A 24,041-nucleotide genomic window follows, 5' to 3' on the forward strand; every position below is an offset into this window, starting at 1 on the left:
ATAAAAAAGCCTCTGATGATCGCGCAGCTTAGCTGGGATCGTCAGAGGCTTTTAAAAGCATTTTCTCTCTTCGGCTGAAGAGGTTGTAGAAAAAATGTTTTTAAAAGAAAAAAAAAGCCTCTGACGATCCCAGCTGAGTTGCCTGATCGTCAGAGGCTTTTAAAAGCATTTTTTTTAACAAACTCTTTGGACAAAGAGGTTGTAGAAAAAATGTTTTTAAAAGAAAAAAAAGCTCTGACGATCAGGCAACTCAGCTGGGATCGTCAGAGGCTTTTAAAAGCATTTTTTTTTACAACCTCTTCGGCCAAAGATGTTGTAAAAAATGGTTTTAAAAGTTAAAAAAAAAAAGTTGGCCACGGCCACCCAGTCACATTTCCTCCCATCAAGCCACGCCCACAGAACCGGTAATAACAAATTTTACATTTCACCACTGGGCTGAAGTATGTAGTTCCAGTAGATTTCTGGGTGTGGTTTCAAAACTCCAGAGAGAGACTTCTACACTGAATCATGAAACTGTCAGTTTTTGTTCTATCAAGGAAACGTGAAAGTCTCTAAGGAAAAGTATTCTAATTTATTATTCTGTGCAGTAACTTAAAATGTATAATTCCTAATTAGTTACATCTTACGTATACGTCAAAAACTATTTTGTCTTAAGTTTCAGGTTAAACATGTACTGAGATTTCATTTGATGCATAATGCGGTATTAATGAAAAACACGACAGTCAAACCTTGCAAAATGTTGCCTTGAAAAACTAGTTTTGCTCATAAGCCACAATGTGTATTTTTAAACTGTTATTTAAATTTAAAATATTTAAAGGCAATCTGCAAATGAACTTCTTTAGATGTAAAACCTAACTCAAAAAGTGCCTTTCATTCAGGGGTGGACTGCTGGGGGTTCGCAGGAGTTCAGGAGAACCTCTAGCTAAGATTCTGTGCAGTTCAGAGAACCCCCAAATCCCACTCTTGGCTGGCCCTGCCCATCCCGTCCCACCCCTCCCAGGCCCGTTTTGGATGCAGGTAAGTGCAGGGCAGGCGTGGAGGCTCGGGGAGGGTGAAAAACAAGCCTACTAGAGGGCCTCCGGAGCCTGGGGAGGCCATTTTTGCCCTCCCAAAGGCTCGAGGAAAGCCTCTGGAGCCTGGGGAGGGCAAAAACGCCCCCCCTCCCGTGGTGCAGGAGGCTGACTAGGCCATGCCCACCATGGCGACGTCCACCCAGCAACCAGGCAGAGAACCCCTTGCTAAAATTTATGAAGCCCACATCTGCTTTCATTAGGAAAAGTTTAAACATAGTTGTAATATAGCTATTTTGTCTAAGAATTGGTGAAAACACTTGGAGTTGAAATATGTGTGGCTAAGCTGAATATTTAACTTGTTTTTCAGATACCCTGAAAACATACTTTATATTGTGGCTATCAACTCAATATGCGAATATAACGTAAAACATCTATATTTGTGTCTCAAACTTTATACGTAGGGTAGATCCTGTTCCACATGATGCTCCCAGACCTCCAGGATACACCCGTTTTGTTTGCGTGTCTGATACTCACTCCAGAACAGATCCAATTCAAATGCCATATGGAGATGTTTTAATTCACGCTGGTGATTTCACTGAACTGGGACTTCCTAGTGAAGTTAAAAAATTCAATGAATGGTTAGGTAAGTATCATGTTATGAAAGACTGTTCCACTTGTTCAATCCCTTGATGCCTTCTTTCAGGTACCTTGTAGATCAGGGGTGTCAAACTCAATTTCATTGAGAGCCGCATCAGGGTTGTGTTTGACCTCAGGGGGGCGGGGGGACATGGCCAGCTCGGCGTCACTCATCGCCCACGATGGCTTCCTCCAGCCCTCTGCAGGCTTCCCCGAGCTTCATTTTTACTGGCAGAGGCACTGCGAGCCAGTCCTTTGCTGTTTCCAGGGCAGCCCCACAGGCCAGATCTAAGCACCCCATGGGCCCGATCCGGCCTGCAGGCCTTGAGTTCGACACCCTTGCTGTAGATGATTGATGAGCACTTTTGAGTACAATTTTCAAGTCAGATATATATCTATTTAACCACCATGTCTTCCAGTTTACAATTAACAAGTTTATTCTCATTTAGAAGATTCCTCAGATGGAGCAAGTGGAATAACAGAGCTCAGATAATCTGGTAGACTCTAGGATTGAGGCTGGAAGAAGCAGTGGTATAAAAAGGAATCTGTAGGCAAACTGTATTTTAAGGGATCATTCCTATAGTATCTAACTCAGGGGTCGGCAACCTTAAACACTCAAAGAGCCACAAAGGTCCTAACTGGGAGCCCCCCATTCAATTCTGGAGCCAACCGGAAGTCCGGTTCCCCCCACCATAGAGTCTCCTCCTAGCGTGGCATCCTTTTTCCTCTACCTTGTCCTAACCGAAAGCCCTATCAATTGCGGAGCTGACTGGCGACAGGGAGCCGGAGCAGAGGGATGAAAGAGCCACATGCGGCTCCAGAGCCACGGGTTGCTGACCTGTAATCTAACTAGAGAAACATTCTTGAAAATGATCAGATGAAGAACTGCTATCTGAGCTTTTGTATAACATCCAACCATTTCTATTTGTCAGATTGATGGGGATGGTGCGGATGATTTTGAAGCAGGCAACTACACCGAACCCCAATTTGAGTGACAGAATTCATCCTCCCCTCCACCCATCAGCTCCCACACAGACTTAGAATACGCAGTCATCCCACAAATTACAATGGGTGCATTTACAGATACTATTTTCTTAGCAAATTCTTCATTTATCACAGTGAAATTTGGAAAGTTGCAGTCTTAATCACAGGCATTTGGAAAGAAATTCTAGAGATTTTAGTGAGATTGTTCAGGTAAATTGTCTTTGGTACAGAAGTCCCCTTTTAGCACAGGCAATTATCTCTCTAAGATGTGTGTACCTCTTTCTATTCTGTTTATATAGATATATGGGCATAGAAAAATCCATTTCGTGCTTTACATTTTTATTTAATTGCTCGCTTTTATGTGTTAGCAATGCTCAGATACAATAATTTAAAGACGGCTTAAGGAAGAAGGTGTATTCATTTCCAGTGTTAATGTAAATTTCCCAGACTCTAGCCAACTGTTTAAACATAGAACTGTCAATGAGATGCTTAAAATGCAATCTCAGCAATGATATTATCTTTAGTGTATCACTCACTGCAGTATTTTAAAAGACTGAAATGAGGAAAGGAAAGCTTTAAGTGGGCACTTATATGATTGCCACTTCGCTCATAGAATACTAAAATCTGTTCAACAAAATGCTTGGTGAAAAGTGAAACAATTCTGCCGTAAGAAGCTTGCATTTATGGCTTAGTGAAGTTAATGTGGCATTTATTTTTAAATTCCCCCACTTAATTAAATATCTTTTTCAGCAGGAAGGAATCAATAGATAAGGATTTAGGAATATACAGTATGTGGAAGTTGTGCAGATTATAAGAGACCAGTTTAAAAAAAAACAATAAATATTTTGTCATTGAATCTGCTGCTCAGTGCTCGAGGAATTGATTCTGCTTTTTATACTTGAGATAAGCACGTTCGTTCATCCATGCAGTTGTTTACAGTTAGTCCTTGACTTACAACCGTTTCTTGTACAGCATCTCCACAGTCATGTGATCAAAAATTGGGTCCTTGGCAACCAGCATATATTTATGACGGTTGCAGTATCCTGGGGTCATATGATCTCCATTTGTTACAGCAGTGGGATTCACTTACCTTCCCTACCAGTTCGCAAATGTGAGCAGATGCGCCTCGTCTGCGCATGCACATGGCCTTCTGCACATGCGCAGTAAGCGTCCGTTATGTCAGGTCAGGTGGGTGGAGCCTCCCGCTGTCGCTGCTACCGGTTCGTGCGATCCGGAAAGAACCGGCTGAATCCCACCACTGATTTGTTACCTTCCGAGCCACAAGCAAGATCAATGGAGGAAACAGGATTCATTCAATGACCTTACAATTCATTAACAACTGCGGTGATTCACTTTGTGGCAAAAAAAAAAAAAGTAATAAAATTGGGCATGATTCACTAAACAGCCGCCTTGCTTACAACAGAAATGTTGTTCCCAGTTGTGCTCTTAGGTCAAGAACTATCTGTATTGATAGTTATTTAGAATACTGCTTCCTCTCACAACTCTCATTTCAATCCACCGACATAAAAGAAGCATTTTTATCCTTGAACTGACTTTGCCTGTAGAAAGAAAAACCATTGTTTGACAAATAATGTTATTCTTTAAATACAACGTTTAGAAAAATTACTTAAACTTTTAAGTTTTTGATAAAAGTTTCACTGTTCCTCAAAGCAAAACAAGGGGAAGTGATTCATGCCAGCCATTTATTTACATCCTCAAAATGATTTGATAGCAGGCTGAGTCAGCCATGGAAAATGAGTGAAGGAAAAAAGCACAGAAGACTGTAGAAATTTATTTCTTTTTTATTTATTTATTTATTTTGTCAAGCATATATAAGATTACAGATATAAGTATAAACATGATTATGAATATATGAAATGGATACAAATAAATGGGGACAGTAGGACAGGGATGGTAGGCACGTTGGTGCGCTTATGCATGCCCCTTACAGACCTCTTGGGAATGGGATGAGGTCAACAGTAGACAGTCTAAGGTTAAAGTTGTGGGGGTTTGGGGGAGAAACCAAAGAGTCAGGTAGTGCAATCCAGGCATTGACCATTCGAAGTCGAAGTCGAATTTTCTGCAATTGAGTTTGGAGCAGTTTACCTTAAACTTGTATCTATTGTGTGCTCGTGTATTGTTGTGGTTGAAGTTGAAGTAGTCATTGATAGGTAGGACGTTTTATGGGGGTCCCCATAAATTTCATCCCTGCATTTCCATCCTCAGGCTAATTTGTTGACATCTATTGGATGTGATGAAAATTCAGCCATAGCCCATTGACTGCTTTTTATTTTTTTTTAATTTTTTTATTTTTTTTAACATATATTAGATGTTGGTCCGATTCGACTATTAGATAGAGACCTCCTCATCTGAAATATTTGTATATATATTTTTCTTGCTAAATAAGGATGAGAAAGTTTATAATTATTTACAGATCCATTATGCAAGGGGAGGAAAATTTATCAGGGTTTTTTCTTTTCCCAGCATCCAGGAAGGATGGGTTTTTTTAATGTTGGATATTTAATGTTTGATGTTTGGGTCATTTTTTTTCTTTTTTTCCTTTTATGTACACATTTTTTCTTCTTTTTTGTTGTTGTTACTGTTGAATGAATGTTTTTTCTGTTTTATTTTTCTGTTTGTATTTTATTCCTATTGATAAAACATAATATATTTATTATAAATATATTTATTTTTAAAAAAGGAAAAAAATGTGGTCACAGCTTCTATCAAAAGTATTTTAAAATACTAACTTGGATTTTAAGCATTTTACATACAGTAAAATGGATTCTTATATTTTCCCATCAGTATACTAGATAGAATCACACTAGCCATGCTTAGAATAAATCCCCTGAAAAATGACTCAGTCATGCTCATATTAAATGCTACCAGGCTTTTAACTGCTTGCAGAGCCGTACCGGTCTACCTATTTGTTTTTGGAGCGCACTGGTCTACCACCACACTGCCTTTTACTGCTGATCAGCTGTAGGGCGGCCCTTTGAAGCGCTGTGGCAAGAATTTAAACAGTTTTTTGCCGCTCTGCCACCACCGAGAGCATCGGAAACTGCTTTCAGGCAGCTTGGCCTCAATTGCCAATCTACCACCACCGAGCGGTTTACAAGGAACAGATTGGTTCTAGCCGATCAGTTGAGAGGCTTCTTGGCTTCTCAATTTAAAGCTACGGTGTCTTGTTTTTTTTTTTCCTTCTTCTTTGTCAAGTGAGCCCTGATTTTTTCCTTCTGGCCGATCAGCTGGGACTTGGAAGGCAGCGAATAGATTGGGGGCGGGGCCAGGCAGAGGTGGTATTTACCGGTTCTCCGAACTACTCAAAATTTCCACTACTGGTTCGTAAGAACCGGGGAGAACCGGTAGCAATCCATCACTGTGCATATGATAAAGAAAAAATAAAATATATTCATCAAGAATCATAAGATACAACACTTAGTGATAGTCATAGATACTAATAAGCAATCAAATCCTACTAGGAAACAATAAAAACAATATAAGTTGTAAAGATACAAGCCACATGGATATAGCCATAAGTGGGAAGAGATACGTACTAGTAAGGATGAGAAGAAGAATAGTAATACAATCTTAGTAGTTAATTTGACAGTGTTGTGGGAATTAGTTGTTCAGCAGAATGATGGCATTCAGGAAAAAACTGTCCTTGTGTCTTATTGTTCTGGTGTGCAGTGCCCTGTAGCATCGTTTTGAGGGTAGAAGTTGAAACAATTTATGTCCAGGATGTGAGGGGTCTGTAGATATTTTCACAGCCCACTTTTTGACTCGTGCAGTATACAGGTCCTCAATGGAAGGCAGGTTGGTAGCAATTGTTTTTTCTGCAGTTCTAACTATCCTCTGAAGTCTGTGTCTGTCTTGTTGGGTTGCAGAGCCAAACCAGACAGTTACAGAGGTGCAGATGACAGACTCAATAATTCCTCTGTAGAATTATAATTATAATTAAGAATGAAGTAGTGATTCTTCATTAGTATTCATCTTTTCTATTCAGCCAGATTGAGAAAGGTGCTAAGTGACAAACAGATGCAAAGAAAGAAAGAACAAAACATAATGTAAAAACAATGATAAAAATCATGATAAAAAATTAACTGCACAAAGACTATTAACATTTGCTTGTTTGAAAAATTGTGGCTAAATATTTTGGTAAGGGGAATTAATCCCATGATTCTCCATGTTAAAAGGAAACTTTCCAAGTCACTGCTGCTGGCTGGGGGATTCTGGGAGTTGAAGTCCACCCATCTTCAAGCTACAAAGGTTGAGAAACACTGGACTAGGAGAACAATTTTGCAAACTCATCAGAACCAGAGTTGTTAATTGATAAACCTGACATATCTGTGACCACCATATTGATTGCAGCTGCCACTATAATAAATGTACAGCAACTGTGTGTTTAGAGGAATTTATTTAAATAACCTACATAAACACAGTCACTGAAGCAATAACACCAGCTAGCTTGAAGTTGTTATGTTTGATGGATGGGTATCTTAGATGGCTGAAGAATATTTAGAAATAACAATGGGGATAAAGTTATGAACATAAACTTAGCACGTTTCTTTACATATGTCAGAGATTTAAGAATAGTAGCTCAAAACCTGCATCCTAGATATATGTGAAAAACTGTGGGATGTTGGAAGTTTAAAAAGTACACAACTAATTTCAGTGTATCTGAAAAGGAACGTGATGATTTGCAGCCAAGAACACATTTGCTGCAAAGCATCTTTAATTCATTTCAATATTTAAATTTATGATATAATTATCCGGTGTGCCCTGGATATTTATGCAGTAATTGTGAGATGAGGCTATTTTGAAAGTCTGTACAATACAGTCACTGGAGGAGTACATGTTTTATTGTTTCTAAAATCACGAAGGCATTGTCTCTAAGATGAGGGAAGGGCATGAGAGTGCTAAGGTCTGCTGATGGTTAGGTTACTTTGAAATTAGTTAAATTCACCATAGGGTACCTATGAGAGTACCTGTTTGATTCTCTGGCAATAAAGATTGGGAATCTAGCTAGATCCAGTTGGCACTCTGTGTTTGATACGCTGAGTGCTTTGATCTGATCATATCCCATGCCGAGTAGGAGACTTGGAGAGAAGTCCAAGGATAAGGTTTTAGTTGCCGGGGCCTTCTTGTATGTAGACTGAAAATCTTTCATCATAGTTGGGAGATGGTAATGGGAAAAAGAGATAGTTTGAGCTAGTGGTTGAGTATGATACCAATACCAATAGCATTTAGACTTATATACTGCTTCACAGGACTTTACAGCCTTCTCTAAGCGGTTTACAGAGTCAGCATATTGCCCCCAACAATTTGGGTCCTCATGTTACCCACCTTGGAAGGGTGGAAGGTTGAGTCAACCTTGAGCCTGGTGAGATTCGAACTGCCAAATTGCAAGTAGCTGGCAGTCAGCAGAAGTAGCCTGCAGTACTGCATTCTAACCACTGTGCCACTGCGGCTCATCCACACTCTAGCTTCCATGTTCATGAGGCCTGTCTCCGGTGCTCAGGGTGTCATTAGCAATATATTTTGAGGATTGAAGGGCCGATCTTAGAAATTTGGATTGGACAAGTTCTAATTGCGCAAAATTGGGGAAGAGGCCCAGATGAACACCACAAAGAAGTTGTACGATTGGCTTGTCTTCAAATAATTTGAAAATGCTGCATGTTTGTAACACTCACATCCTGTCTTGAGGAATTTAAAGATGCCAGATGAGTTCTCCTCTTTGAATTTTCAGCAATGTTGTCCCCATGGGGTTTCCTGCTGGTAGCAGACTGAAGAACTAATCCCATAGATTTGAAACGGGAGCCCTGCTCACTCATGGGGCCATTTATGCTACAGGAGTGGCTCTTGGGCCTTTTAGCAATGCCATGATTTTAGTTTTCTGATTATTGAGTTCTAGCAGGTCTTCATTGCAGTAAACCCTTAGTTCTCCCAGTGCTGTTTTAAGGCTAGTAGATACCCTTGAAAGTGTTACGCCAACCTCTGCATTGAGTAGAATAGAGATGTGACTTCCAACAAGAGTTGGAAAGTGGACGTTTGTGTCGAGGAGATGGCCCACCATGTTGATACAGAATTTGAATAAGAGTGGTGCCAACATGCAGGTGAAGTAGGTTGATCATGTATTTAAAAATATACCCCAATAACTTTAGCTTGGCTCCAATGGTGGGTTGTCCCCAGTTCGGACCGGTTCGCAAGAACCGGTAGTAAAACCGGCAGGAGGCCCCGCCTACTGCCCTGGATGTCATCATCACCGATCTGCGCATGCGCAGAAGCGCTTCAGAAGCGCGATCCCATTGCGAACAGATAGCAAAGGTAAGTAGAACCCACCTCTGCTTGGCTCATTGTATGAGAGGTCAAATTAAATTCATTCATGCCTCATTCATGCCTCATCATGAGGCATGAATGAGGAAGACCCAGGTTTTTTCTGACTCAGCCCTAAAGTTATTTAAGGCCACTCATGCTCAAGGATAAACTGAAGGGGGATTCCAACATAATTCACTGTGAGTTCTTGAGAGAAAAAGCAAGGTATAAATGCAAAACAGTTGCCTAACTTCACCAGTGCAATCCTAATTCTAAGAATGGCGTGTTTCATCTTTAGTCTTTCTTCGGAGTGTCCAGATACATCTTCAGCACAATTCAGAATAAATGAATTGAAGTCAGAGTTCTTAGAATTTCCTGGCTGGATAAAATGCCTATTCTGGAAGTTCTTATTCTACCACACAGCGCATTGGAAAGCTTGGCATGGTTTTATGTCATTAAAAAAAAAAAAACACACACACACATGAATGCAACACTGAACAAATGTCTATTTTTCTTCTTTTTAGGTAGCCTACCATACGAATACAAGATTGTGATAGCAGGTAATCATGAGCTGACATTCGATCAAGAGTTCATGGCAGACTTAATCAAGCAGGACTTTTATTATTTTCCCTCAGTATCAAAATTGAAGCCAGAAAGTTATGAAAATGTGCAGTCTCTCTTAACGAACTGCATATACCTGCAGGATTCAGAAGTAACAGTCAGAGGCTTCAGGATATATGGTTCTCCATGGTAAGCATTTAAAAGCTTGATAATGTTGATGAATGAAGAAATGTCCTGTTTGTATTTTAATTGGTTATACAACAGCAATGGCATTCGCCACACTGTAGAATGTAATATATTGATTGGTAAAGTAATGGATTCAAACACTTTTAATTAACTGAAATGATGCCTCTGGTGAATCAAGCAAAGACACACATAGAGATAGTTAATTGCAGATGGCAAGTCCATTTTTCAAAAGTTGTTTTTCCTTCTTTCACATACACAAATGTGTCCCTTTTGAAGTGATGATGCCGTGTTATGTAATTTGTATTTCATCTCAAAGTATGCTTCGAACTTCAGAGAAATTGTTTTCTCTCCAGACAAAAAGGCTAATCAATTAAAATTAGTTAAAATCCATTAACTAATAAAGGAGTGTTTAATTGATGGCCATTTCATTAGTTCATTGAAGAAAAGAGAGATTAACTAAAGTTCACAGGTAGAATGTAATTAAAAGTCCCAAATTTAAACCATAGCCAATTCCAGGTAGAAACTCTAGAGTTGTTAATTTAGACCAAAGTTAACATATAATCTGTTAACAGTACTGAAAGTGCTGCGATGAGTAATGAGAGATGCCAATGATTCAATACTACATATAATACTTCCTTGAATCAGATTGTGCTTCTCACTTTTAAAAATGTTTGATTCCAAGAGTTTACGTGGAATTCAGTCCATATGAAGTCAATGGCACATTAAGCCATATTATGGTAAACAAAAAGAGATGTATTGTGGCATAAGCATGGGATGTTATTAATCATGCCCCTAGGCAAAAGTAGTCGAGATATTTGCTATGTGTGCATTTCATCTTCCAATATTACAATGTCTTCTTGATTTCAATGGAAGGAAGACGGGTTAAACTTTCTGCCTGCAACCATTCCTTGATGAAGATCCATTCCTAGAATGGTTATTAGCTATGGAAGCAAAGACAGGATAAAGCTACTATATCCTTTTATCGCTATAACTGGGTGAAGGAATTTATGTCAGAGATTTACATCCTCTCCCACTATCCTCAAGAGTGGTTCTAAATGAATTCTTTGTAGGTGTCATTAGTGATAGTGAAAAAGATGCTGATATTATTTACACATTTTGGCTAATAATTTTGGCTGTTGATAGATTCTAAGGTGGTGCAAAGCCTTTGATAGAGGGGCTTTGCAAAGCACATTCTTTCAAACAAAATAGGTCAGTTCCAGCCACATCCTTTGCAAATCCTGCATGGCCACATCAAATGTTCTCCTTGGCTAGCTCTGTATATCCATCCATGAGCTGCTGATTTGTTTCAGAGAGACCCAGTGAAAGAATTGTCTGAATCTGCACATGCTGATAACCAGGGCTACAGTCTAAACTTAAATTACTTAACATTGTAAGCTGCTCAGAGTTATTGTTGCGTAAGATGGGCAGCTAATAAATTTTTACAAATATCTAAATAAAAACAGTTGTACAACTCTTGAAAAAGGATATGGCTGCTTTAATAATCTGAAAAGAGCTGTTTCTTCATGCAAATACACTCTGAAAAGCCTCTTTCAAATGCTGAGAATGGTCCAAAAGGACACCTGTCCAAAATGTCCATAAATTAAGAAGGAAAAGGAGTGTAGAGTTGAATCACAAACTCATGAAATGCAGCAAACCAGATCTGTGATTTGTAGAGGATTGGTTAAAATTTACCATCAGCTATCCTGATGCTATCTTCTGGATCTTTATAAGAAGCTATTGAGCTGCAGTGGCGCAGTGGTTAGAGTGGCTTAACATATTTTTTAACATATTTTTTAAATATTTTAATTGGTTTGTTATTTTAAATTGGGGCCAAATTAATATATATCCTTTTAATTGTTTTTAATGTTGGTATTGTATGTTTTTATCTGGCTGTATACACCGCCCTGAGTCCCGAGGGAGAAGGTGTGGTATATAAATTCGAAATAAAATAAAAAATAAATAAAAGAGTGCAATACTGCAGGCTACTTCTGCTGACTGCCAGCTGCCTGCAATTTGGCAGTTCAAATCTCACCAGGCTCAAGGTAGACTCAGCCTTCCATCCTTCCGAGGTGGGTAAAATGAGGACCCAGATTGTTGGAGGCAATAGGCTGACTCTGTAAACTGCTTAGAGAGGGAATACTGCGAAGCGGTATATAAGTCTAAGTGCTGTTGCTATTGGTATCTGTTGCATGACAGAAATTTGTCAGATATTTCTTTTCTGCGCTGAGTACCCTGAAATTATCTAGCTTGCTTCTTTTAAAAAAATTCTGTAGTCATTTTTTCTAGACTGAGAGGAATAACATTTCTTTTCTTAAAATTAGCATCTGCTAATGAAGAAATCTCTCCATTAATCCCTTTTGTTCAGAAGGGGAATTTTGTACTAAGCCCAACTTCCCAATTAAAAATAATATTTAATACCTGTAAAGCAGCAGGTTCTACTTTAGAAAGATCTGTGGTGTAATAAAACAGTTTGTAAGATGTATGTTGTTGCTCTTTAAAAAAGAAATCATGAAACAAATGGAAAAATTCAGGCAATTTATAGCCCACACAGTGCCCAAAAGAAGAAAGTACAGATTGTTCTACGGAATGAAGAATTTTGATCCTTTTTCAATGACCAACTTCCATTTAAAAACAATCCAATTTACAGTATTATATGGCTGATAAAGTTGATACGGAAGCCTTTGTGAAGTAGCTGGTAAAAATCTCAGGAGCTGAAACTGTGATTAAATAAAATTTCTTGTGATCATGAGATGGGGCTTAAATGCACTACTCATCGTTCTTTCTCCTGACAAAATTATTCAGCTTTGTTATAATGAAAATCTCAGGCGAATACAGCTTTTCCCCCCTTTGCAGCCAGCCTTGATTCTTTTAATGCAATATCTATACAGTGCTAAGTCCAGATAACTAAAGTTTATATCAGAAATTGTGTGCAGTGGTAGGATGCAAGTGGTTTTAACAACCGGTTCGCTGAGCACGTGCTTTGCGCGTACACGTGCCTAACACGTTTATGTGCAGTGTTCAAAATACAGCAATTTGAAACTCAGCTGCTTACCTTCTAAGGCATCCCTGGTAAGTAGAACAGCGGAGGCATGGAAATCAGCTGTGCGACGCAAATTAGCTGAGCCAGAAAGAAGGAAATATAGGACAGGTTAGGGCAGGGGTGGGCGGGACCAGCTGATTGTCGGAACTACCGTGTTTCCCCGAAAATAAGACCTGTCTTATATTTGTTTGAAACCTGAAATAAGTGCTTGGCCTTATTGCCATGCGCTCAAAAGCCCGATTGGGCTTATTATCCCATGTCTTATTTTGGGGGAAATTTATTTTGGGATGTCTTATTTTGGGGGAATAAGGTTGTTTGAAGAAACAACTGAACCGGCTGAATCCCATCTCTGATTGTGTGCAAAAATTTTAAGGAATGCCTTAATTCCATGGACCTTCCATGGATCAAATCACCACATCAAAGCAGATTCATGGATCAAAATGGAAACCTGGTTTGAAGCAGTCCATTGAATGCGCGGTTTCAACGTATTTTCCACAAAGCCCCATAAAGCTTTTCCTAGAACTTTTTCTGCTGCTTCCATTCTTGTTACAGGCAATACTACATGAAACACTTCAGCTTCACTTCCACTTATGGAGAAGGTGGTGTGAGGGCTGTCTTTTGCCAGTGTGAATATGTGTGTTACGAGGAATAAATAAACAGAATGTAAACTTAAGACAGTTCTACCGTAGTTTTTTAGATAAATTGGAAGCCACAAAAGACTAGGAAGCAGAAAGAAATCACAGACACCCCAGAGTGTCCAAAAGTCCTAATGGTGACCACAATGACAACAATCAGAGGTCTTCTGTATTACATATGACACACATTTAAAAATGAGCTTCAATAGCCACCATTTTGACTTTTTAAAAAATCACATCCTGTGGACATCTGTGGTCAGACCTCATGGATACATCTCAATATGTGTTCTCTAAGTGAGAGTAAACCTTGAAATGCAATAGAAATTTTCAAGGTTGAAATTTGGCATTCCCTATCCTACTGTTGGCGCCCCACCTGCTCATAGTCCTGCATAGCGTAAATTTAAAACCTTGTAGGCTTTAAATGTAACCGGATTGTTTTGTATTTTCTCTGTATATACCTGCTGGGTGGCAATTCCACATTCCAAGCTAGTTGTGTATCTGTGATACACTGATTTTCAGTGCGAAGGTAAGATTGGCTTCCCAATTCTGAGGAGAATGTCTACCATCCTCAGATATAATTTTACCTACTTAATGCTTGGTATTAATTTTGTAGAGCAGATTTAAATAATTATTTGTGAGTATTCTGGTATCTTTCTTGCCGTCTTCATAGTTTGTAATAATGGGTCGCGGAAATACAAATGCAGAATGAAGTAGAGAAAAAGCACTATCAAAAATAGAACTTGAAGTTACTTTAAATAATATAGTCTGCATTACTAGAAGAATAGAAAATGTTACACAACTTCAGTTTCTTCAAATAGAGTGATGATGGCAGATACGATGAGGAAGGACTTTTTTCTCAAGTGACATCTGACTTGCTATCAATCAAGTGGTTCCTCTTTAACTGACAAGTTCTGCTCAGACTTTGGATTTACACCTGTGTAACGTTATGGCCATTGTGTGTGTGTAAGCAATCTTGGATGATATATCAGAAGTTCAAGGAAGAGTGGTTGGCAAATTTGACTAAAGACCAGGCTTTCGTTTGGGATGTTAAAAGGAGCTTATTGCCATAGAGCTGAGGTGGCGCGGTGGTTAGAGTGTAGCACTGTAGGCTACTTCAGCTGACTGCTAGCTGCAGTTCGGCAGTTCAAATCTCACTGGCTCAAGGTTGACTCAGCCTTCCATCCTTCCAAGGTGGGTAACATGAGGACCCAAATTGTTGGGGGCAATATGCTGACTCTGTAAACCACTTAGAGAGGGCTGTAAAGTCCTGTGAAGCGGTATATAAGTCTAAATGCTATTGGTATTGGTATTATACTCAACCACTAGCTCAAACTATCTCTTTTTCCCCTTACCATCTCTCAACTATGATGAAAGATTTTCAGTCTACATACAAGAAGGCCCCGGCAACTAAAACCTTATCCTTGGACTTCTCTCCAAGTCTCCTACTCGGCATGGGATATGATCAGATCAAAGCACTCAGCGTATCAAACACAGAGTGCCAACTGGATCTAGCTAGATTCCCAATCTTTATTGCCAGAGAATCAAACAGGTACTCTCATAGGTACCCTATTTGAATTTAACTAATTTCAAAGTAACCTAACCATCAGCAGACCTTAGCACTCTCATGCCCTTCCCTCATCTTAGAGACAATGCCTTCGTGATTTTAGAAACAATAAAACATGTACTCCTCCAGTGACTGTATTGTACAGACTTTCAAAATAGCCTCATCTCACAATTACTGCATAAATATTCAGGGCACACTGGATAATTATATCATATATATCATATAGCTGCAGTTCGGCAGTTCAAATCTCACTGGCTCAAGGTTGACTCAGCCTTCCATCCTTCCGAGGTCGGTAAAATGAGAACCCAGATTGTTGGGGGCAATATGCTAACTCTGTAAACTGTAAAGGGCTGTAAAAGCACTATGAAGCGGTGTATAAGTCTAAGTGCTATTGCTATTGCTATCTTTCAGAATTTGATACCACTTGTGGAGGCTAAATTATGTTAATAGAATAGAATAGAATTCTTTATTGGCCAAGTGTGATTGGACACACAAGAAATTTGTCTTGGTGCATACGCTCTCGGGGTACATAAAAGAAAAGATACATTCGTCAAGAATCATAAGGTACAACACTTAATGATAGTCATAGGGAAACAGTCAATATAAATCTTAAGGATACCAGCAACAAGGTTACAGTCATACAGTCATAAGTGGGAGGAGATGGGTGATAGGAACGATGAGATTAATAGTAATGCAGATTTAGTAACTAGTTTGACAGTGTTGAGGGAATTATTTGTTTAGCAGAGTGATGGCGTTCGGGAAAAAATCGTCCTTGTGTCTATTTGTTCTGGTGTGCAGTGCTCTATAGCATCATTTTGAGGGTAGGAGTTGAAACAATTTATGTCCAGTATGCGAGGGGTCTGTAAATATTTTCACAGCCCTCTTTTTGACTCGTGCAGTATACAGGTCCTCAATGAAAGGCAGGTTGGTAGTAATTGTTTTTTCTGCAGTTCTAATTATCCTCTGAAGTCTGTGTCTGTCTTGTTGGGTTGCAGAACCAAACCAGACAGTTAAGAATATAATATTTTAATTATTCCCTGGAGAATGTATAGGTGACTTCACTGAAGATTTCCAAATAAATAATTGCAGTTATTCATGTACCTGAACAAAAGAAATTCTAGCTGTTCAAGAATTCTAGATGCTCTAGAGTCTAGCTCATCTCAGAGCCATTGATTATAATCGTTAAGACCTTCTGGAGAAGTCTCAAGTCTGGAGACCTTCAAGACTGCAGAAGAGCTAATCTTTTTTCCATTTTCAAAGGAGTGGACTTATACAAATGCAATATGGTCAACTTGAGATCAGTATTGGAAGAAATTCTAGAAAAGATGACCAAGTGGTGGGTTTCCAAATGCCTAAAAAGGAACAAGATGATTGTTAGAAGTCAACCAAGTGTTAGTTAAAACCAGTGTTCTGACCTAGGCTTCCTTAGAAAGCATGAAGCAAAGTCTTAATCCCAGTAAAACCTTTTTTATTAACACGACTGTGAATTCCATTCATCCACAGTCAACAAGGCTTTGGCAAGCAGTCTTTCAGAGAAATGTTTATCAACCCCCACCTTATGTCACTTGGAACGCTGCCAGAGAACCAATTTTCAAATGCAGAGCAAGGCCAAACTTGGCACTGAGTCTATTAAAGTCACGAACAGAATCTTGAAACGAGATGAACTAATTGCTTCCTGCAAAAGCCCACATCCTGTTCGCTCCTCTTTTATGTCCTATAGGAGAGGCCAATCATCTCCAAGATGTGGCCTTACTCTGGAGTCTACCTTGCTTTCTTAATTGTTCATGTCTTCTGGCAGCTCTGCGCACGCGCACACTGGGAACGGGCTTCAGCTGTTCTTCTGCCTTGCTGCTGTCTAACTCTCTCTCTGCCTCTGACGCACAGCCCTTGTCCAAGCTTTCTCCAGCCCCCAGGACTGGCCCAAGTTCCTCCCCAACCTCCTCACTGTCCGATTCTGCTGCCAGCTCTGCTGGCCGCCAGCGGGCCACAGCAACCAGATCATGCTGCACAAACTGCATTGTTTTTTTGATTTTTTACAAAGTGACTAGATTAGAAGGCCAAGGGAAATGCTACAACTGTAGTGTACTTATATTCCAGTAAGGCATTTGAAAAGCTGATCTTAGCTGTCTTCTTGATAAAATGGAAAAATATAGGATAGTCTACTACCAGATGGGTTTCCACCTGCTTGAACATTGCATGGTCCTTAGTAGTTTTCTGTCAACCTGGAGAGAGGCATGTAGTAGGTTCTGATTCAAGTTGTGACTAGTTTTTTTTTCAAATTTTAATAAATGGCTTGCCTGAGAGAATAGATAAGATACTCATTAAGATTGCAAAATGGCACAAAATGAGATATGTTTGGATCTCAGAAGACTTAAGATTCAAAGGATTTATGATAGATTGGAACTCCGGTTCCTGTCCAACAAAATGCAGTTCAGTGGTGAAAAACTTAAGATTCTGCATTTAGCTAGAGAAAACCAGATGGACAGCTACAATACAGATAGCGTCTGGTCAGCAGTAGTACTTGTGTTAAAGAACTGGGAGTCCTACGATGGATCACAAATTAAGCATGAGACAGCAGTGTGATGCAGCTGCCAAAACTGTCAGTACAAATTTGTCTTGCACCAACAGAAATACGATGTCAAGGTCATGAGAAGTGATAATTCCATTCTGGGCCACATTGGTCTGATCACACTAGGACTGGTATGTCCATCACCATATTCAAAAAGGACTCTGAGGAACTGAAAATAGTGTGGAGAAGACCAATGAAAGTGGAGATGGGCTTGAAGAACAGTTAAAGCCGATGTTCTGTCCCCATCCCCACACACACACACAAACAGCCAGCCAGGGGTTAAAGAAGTACTCGGCACACACAAGGTTTGTTATCAGGAACTTGGCAGCAATACGATAACTGTCTGCCAAGTGCTTTACTACAAGAAGAGGGAATGTTCCTCCACGAGATAACACTAACGAATACACACAGTTTTCAAAACAGTCCAGCTCAAACATGAAATTTCAGCAGATCAGGCGTTGTACAAAGTGACTAGCCAGAAGTTAGCTTTGTCCGTCACAGAGTCTAAATGGCCACCACACTCTCTTATATAGCCTGTGGGGTGTGGTCCAGTGACTCAGCTTAATCCCTGGCACGCCTCCTCATCTGCTGCAAACGTTTATCTCGCCTTCGTTGGTGTGGATCCAGGAATGACTTATCACCCTCATCGCTGTCATCGGAGACACCTGGCTCCTGGTCAATCTCCTCTCCCTCGGCAGACACCTGAGGCATTACCAGAGAGGAGGGGCCTGGAGAGGGAGGCCTGGACGGCTTCTCTCCTTCATGTTCAGAGCCTTCTTCCTCCGATAAGATGGGCTCGGGGATCGGAGCCACAACAGCCTTAAGGACTTTAGCATAAAGAAGAGGGTTGAAAAGAGACCATGGTAGCAATCTTCCAATTAGTGAAGTGCTATCCCTGTATTTTACATGTCATATATATCCCACCTGGAAAGTTTAGTTCTAGCACACAGGTCTTGATAGGGTAGAGATCAGTGGTGAAATCCTCCACCGGTCGCCACTGGTTCACTACCCACGCGATAGCAGTGCGTGCCAGATGCACGCTGCATGCGCGCATGCACAATTTGTGCCAGATGCAAGCTGCGCACGCATGTGCACTGCACATCAAACATGCACTTTGTGCATGCATGCACATGCACAGTGCACAGCAAATGCGCTGCATGCACACGCATGCACTGCGCACCAATCGCACGTTTCACATGGAAAAAGGAGCCATTCGAAGGTAAGTAGAACAGCGGGGGGGGGGACGACAGCTTCGCTGCGCTATTTAGATTTGCCAAAAAGCAGGATTTCCTGCTTTCCAGCGAATATAAATTGCGTGACACAGCTGATCGTTGGAAATACCAATTGGGACCAACCGGTAGCTTTTTTTTTACTACCGGCTCACCCGAACCGGTAGTTTTTATCACTACCGATTCATGCGAACCGGTAGCATTTCACCCCTGGTAGAATACTGAAAAAGTGAGGATCAGAGCATAAAAACAGCCCCTGTGACCTCTTATAGACTCAAGCCATAGATATAAGAAATCGTGCAGTTTCGTTCTTCTGCTGTGCTATATGGAGAGCTTTCACAAGCTCTCCATACAAGGAAGAGGAACTAGGTATGTCTAGCCTAGCAAAGAGAAGGATTAGGGGTGGCATGATAGCTGTCTTTTAGTATTTGAGGGGCTGTGATAGAGAAAAGAGGTTTGACTTATTCTCCAAAGCACCTGAGAGCAGGACAAGAAGCAATGGGTTGAAGGTTTCAAGCCAAACAAGAAAAGTTCAGCTGCCATGACTCAACTTCCAGACATTCCATCAAATACCTGCCTCATTCTGCAGCTTAAAAAGCAAAGGGGGAAAAAAAAAATCTAGAAATGGTCATATTCGCTTTACCAAAACATACGTTTTGAAGTAATGGTTTCTAAGCAATATGCATTTTCTACATGCATCTTTCCCGAATAAATAAATAATTCTATGCAGAGTTCTCCAACGTAATCATTTTTGAGCTGAATACCTCAGGGGAAAAAAATCCGGGGAAAAAATGGAGAATTTGGGAATAACTGGGATTTAATTTGCATAGAAATCCAGAAAATGTGAATTAGGCCAGTTTGCTTTAAAATGCTGCAAATCAAGTCTTACTTGCTGGTCCGCTGTGCTTCTTCCTTTCCCTTTTCTCCCTAATGTTTCTTTCATTATCCATTAAGATTACCTCCACCAAAAAAATAAATATAACCTCCAGATTGATAGGTTCATTTTGGAATAAGGCCTTGATTTCATTTTTTTTGCCATTAATTAATTGTCTCTTGTTTATTTTCTCAACATTGCACAGATTTTGATTATTACTGAAACGTGTATCAATTAAAGTCAAATATTTATTTCATCACATGTGACATGTTAAATATTTGTGGTCGTTCCCACAGTAGGGAGTTCCAAAGAACAAATCTTTCTTGAAACGTATTTTGATTATTCATGCTAAATATCGATCTGAATACTACATTGACGGACTTTGAAATTACTAGGAAGGAATTAAATTTGTTTCATTTTAACCATGTCAGTAGACAAGATCACATTCTGCAAAAAACCCCAGAAAAATTCACATTCTGTAATGTGAATTTCTGCAGATTGAATTTCTTCATCCTTTCTGCAGATTGGAAGGTTTTGTGGCATTTGAGAAATCTATTTGGTCAACAAGAATGAATGGCTGCAGCAGGAGTGTTTTCAAATTCAATCAACCGCAGATCTAGCATCAATGCCTTTTTTTTAAATGATCTATCCTCCTAATAGAGGATAGAGCCAGTTGGTCTATTGATTAAAGCACCAGGTTAAAAAGCAGAAGACCATGAGTTCTAGTCCTGCCTTAGGCATGGAAGCCAGCTAGATGACTTTGAGCCAGACGCTCTCTCTCAACCTAACTCATCTCATTCACTCATTCACTCATAAAGAGTCTAACAGAAGTCTGCCACAGTTCTTCTGATAAGGCTGATAAACACCCACCTTTATCTCCCTTGACACACTGCCAAGACCTAATTGGTGGGAAGCAGGTTGTGGTCTATTTTGTCAAATTCCTTATGAAATCTAAATATACTACGTCCACAGCATTTCGTTGATCCACTAATTTAGTCACAGAATGAAATAAGATTTGTTTGGCATGATCTGTTTTTGACACAGATCATGCCAAACCCATGTTGGCTTCTGGTTATAGCTTGGTTTGCTTCTAGGTACTTGCAGATTTGTTGCTTGATTATTTTTTCCAAGATCTTTCAAGGTATTGATGTCAGGCTAATTGGTCTGTAGTTTCCTGGATCTGGGTCCCCCCACCTTTTTTTTTTTTTGAAGATGGGGACCATATCAGCTCTTTTTCAATCCTCAGGTATTCCCTAGCACTCTATGTGGATGTAGTTCCATTGAGGATTATATGATAAGTGTGATGGTCAGCCAACTGTGAATCCATGTGGTGATGGTGATAGATAGATAGATAGATAGATAGATAGATAGATAGATAGATAGATAGATAGATAGATAGATAGATAGAGATAGATAGATAGATAGATAGATAGATAGATAGATAGATAGATAGATAGATAGATAGATGATAGACAGATGGATGGTAGCATGGATATTCCTAGCTTAGTGGCACAAACATTTAAACTGTAATTTAATTTTAAAATTAAAGATGAGTTTTGAATTCACTACCATAAATAAGAGCACCCATCTAAATCACTTGTGGCAGTATACAAAGTTACTTTCACATTTAGCATTATGTAGTTTCAGTTTTAAGTTATAAAAGAAAATGAGTTTCGTTTTCAAAGTGAACTAATACATTGTTTTGCGGAATGAGAGGCATTCAGACTAAGATCTGTAATTTCACTATCAGAAATTGCTTCATTTCCAAGCACTTAATAAAGCACAACAATGAAAAAAAACTATCGCCGGAAGGACTTTTTCACTTTTATTTTCCCCCCGTTTCCTTAAAAGTTTAATTTTATGAGAAGTTATACTTTTGTGTTTATGCTATAAAGAACTTCTGCTATCAATTGCTCTTAATTTAATAAGACGATTCTTATTAGTGTTCTTGAGGTACAGTCCTATCATTATGTACGCATGGATAAATCCCATTTACTTACCATAAGCTTTGCCATAGGGTACAATCCAATCCATAGATACGGATATTTAAGTTCCATTTATTTCAGTAGAAAATATAACCACAGAATAATGGCACTCTAACAGTGTAATCCCAAGCCATAAAAACTAATGGGTTGAATCCAGATATATAATGTAACCTGTGTATTTAGATTTAAATTCCAGTATACAGGTAGACCTCGGCTTACGACCATTCATTTATGACTGCTCAAACTTGCAACAGCACTGAAAAAAGTGGCTTATGATAATTTTCCACAAAGTCACATGACCAAAATTCAGCTACTTGGGTTATCTTCACACAATATTGGGAAAAGGAAGATTTACCGCGAGACGAAGAAATAATCAAGAAGAGACTAGATTGTGCAGAAATGGATAGATTGACACTGAAAATTAAACAGAAAGAGGATGTAAAATATTATCAAATGTGGGATTTATTTTACCAATGGTTGGAAAAAAGGGGTAGAGATTAAGAATGTAATTTGTATTGTTAAGCAAATTAAATACCCAGACAACACGATGTTTATTAAGCACTAAGAAATGTATTTAATAGAAAATCAATTAAATAAATTAAAAAATATTTGGCCACTTGGCAACTGGCATCTGTTTATCACAGTTGCAACCATGGTTTTTCTGACAAGCAGAGTCAATGGGGAAGCCAGATTCACTTAACAACCGGGTTACTAATTTAACAACTGCTGTGATTCACTTAACAACTGTGGCAAGACAGGTTGTAAAATGGGGCAAAACTGTCTTGCTTATCAACAGAAATTGTGGGCTCAATTGTGGTCCTAAGTCGAAGACTGCCTGTATACAGTGAGGTTTATTTGGTTAAGGCATCAGGCTAGAAATGGGGAGGCAATGAGATTTAGTCCGACCTTAGGGATGAAGCCAGATGGATTATCCTGGGCCAGCCACTTATTCTCAGTCCTAGGAAGGAGGCAATGGCAAAACACTTTTGAAAAATCTTGCCAAGGAAAAACTACAGGGACTTTTTGAGGCAGTGGGTCCAAGAATCAGACACAATTGAATGGAATAAAAAATGAGAGTATAAATCAGTGCCCCACCACCAATCTTTTGGGTACCAGGGAACTGGTTCCATGGAGAGAGTTTTTTCCACGGACTGGAGCGGGGTGTAGTTTTGTGTGCTGCCTGCATCCCACTGATGGGGATTCGCTTGTTTGCACGGCCTGGTTTCTGGCATGCCGCAGACCAGTGCCGATCCACGGACTGGGGGTTGGGGACCCCTAGTATACAGCACCACAAAATAGTTTGCACATTTACCAGAAAACAAGATACAGGAAATTCTGTTGAATAGACTTATCAGCAAACATACATATAACTAGAGTTTAAACAAAGACCAACTAGGGCAGGGGTCCTCAAACTACGGCTTGGGGGCTGGATACGGCCCGCCGAAGCCATTAATCCAGCCCACACAGGATCACGAGGCTGTCCCGCCCACATCATCCCACCTACCCGCTGGCTCCCCCGCCTTCTGGGGGCCAGAGAGGCCAAAAACGGGGCATGCAGAGGCCTCTGGAGGCCAAAAATGGGCCTGTTTTTTGCCTCCCTGGCCTCCAGAGAGAGCGGGACACACACACACACACACACACACACACACACAGAGAGAGAGAGAGAGAGAGAGAGAGAGATAGAGAGAGAGAGGGAAGTCCCTCATACACACCCTAAGGTAGCCACATCCCTTCACTATCCTGCTTTCCACCCTCAGGAGCATAACAAATTAAAGTTTAATTTGTGTGTATTGTTTGGACCGCTAAATTGGCCATGCCCACCCACCCACATGCCCACCTAGCCACGCCCACCCAGCTGGTCTGGCCCCCAAACAGTCTGAGGGACCGTGAATTGGCACCCTGTTTAAAAAGTTTGAGGACCCCTGAACTAGGGTTTAGTTGGTCTTTGTTTCTATGTCAAATTAAGTCACAATTAACTTGTCCCATTGATTTCAGGAATCCCAGGCTCTGGGTTATTTTTCTAATGGCCTTCAATAGTGCATGGGTTAAAGGCTTTTGCTGCAGATGAATGATTGACTTTAATTCTGCATTATACTGCCTGGTGATTAAAAATCTGATTTGCACAACCTTCCAACCACACTCCCTTTTCGATGAACAGGGAGTTGTTTTTTTTTCTCCTTCGAAAAGTTCAGATGTTGAGATTTTTAAAAATATGATTCCATTTTTTTTTTGTCATGCAAGTCAAAATATTGAAAAATGAATAGTTTGCTCAGGGAAGGAAAGAAGTGTGAAAGGAGCTTAAGAAAATAATTGATTTGCCTAATTTTGCAAGAATACGCCAAATGAGCCTTATAGAATTAGACAGAAAGAGAAAGTAAGACTCTTGAACATATGAGACATTCCTAAGGAAGATTAGCAGGATACCATCTAAAGACCAATGTCAGATCAAC

The 24,041-nt window shown here is 39.8% G+C and overlaps 1 protein-coding gene across 6 annotated transcripts in view; it reads left to right on the forward strand.

Annotated features, from left to right (window-relative positions):
* MPPED1 (metallophosphoesterase domain containing 1) overlaps nucleotides 1-24,041 on the forward strand; it is a 95,712-nt gene that overhangs the window by 21,666 nt on the left and 50,005 nt on the right. For 5 of the 6 annotated variants that reach the window (XM_034442022.3, XM_034442028.3, XM_034442023.3 and 2 more), the window contains exons 4-5: nucleotides 1,475-1,656; nucleotides 9,473-9,698. In XM_034442022.3, coding sequence (XP_034297913.1) covers nucleotides 1,475-1,656; nucleotides 9,473-9,698 — 408 coding nt within the window. The remainder of the gene's footprint in view (nucleotides 1-1,474; nucleotides 1,657-9,472; nucleotides 9,699-24,041) is intronic. The other variant, XM_034442029.3, reaches the window with a different exon arrangement.

Source organism: Pantherophis guttatus, chromosome 7 (genome assembly GCF_059756535.1).
Source record: "Pantherophis guttatus breed Tessera chromosome 7, ASM5975653v1, whole genome shotgun sequence".
Taxonomy (NCBI): Eukaryota; Metazoa; Chordata; class Lepidosauria; order Squamata; family Colubridae; genus Pantherophis; species Pantherophis guttatus.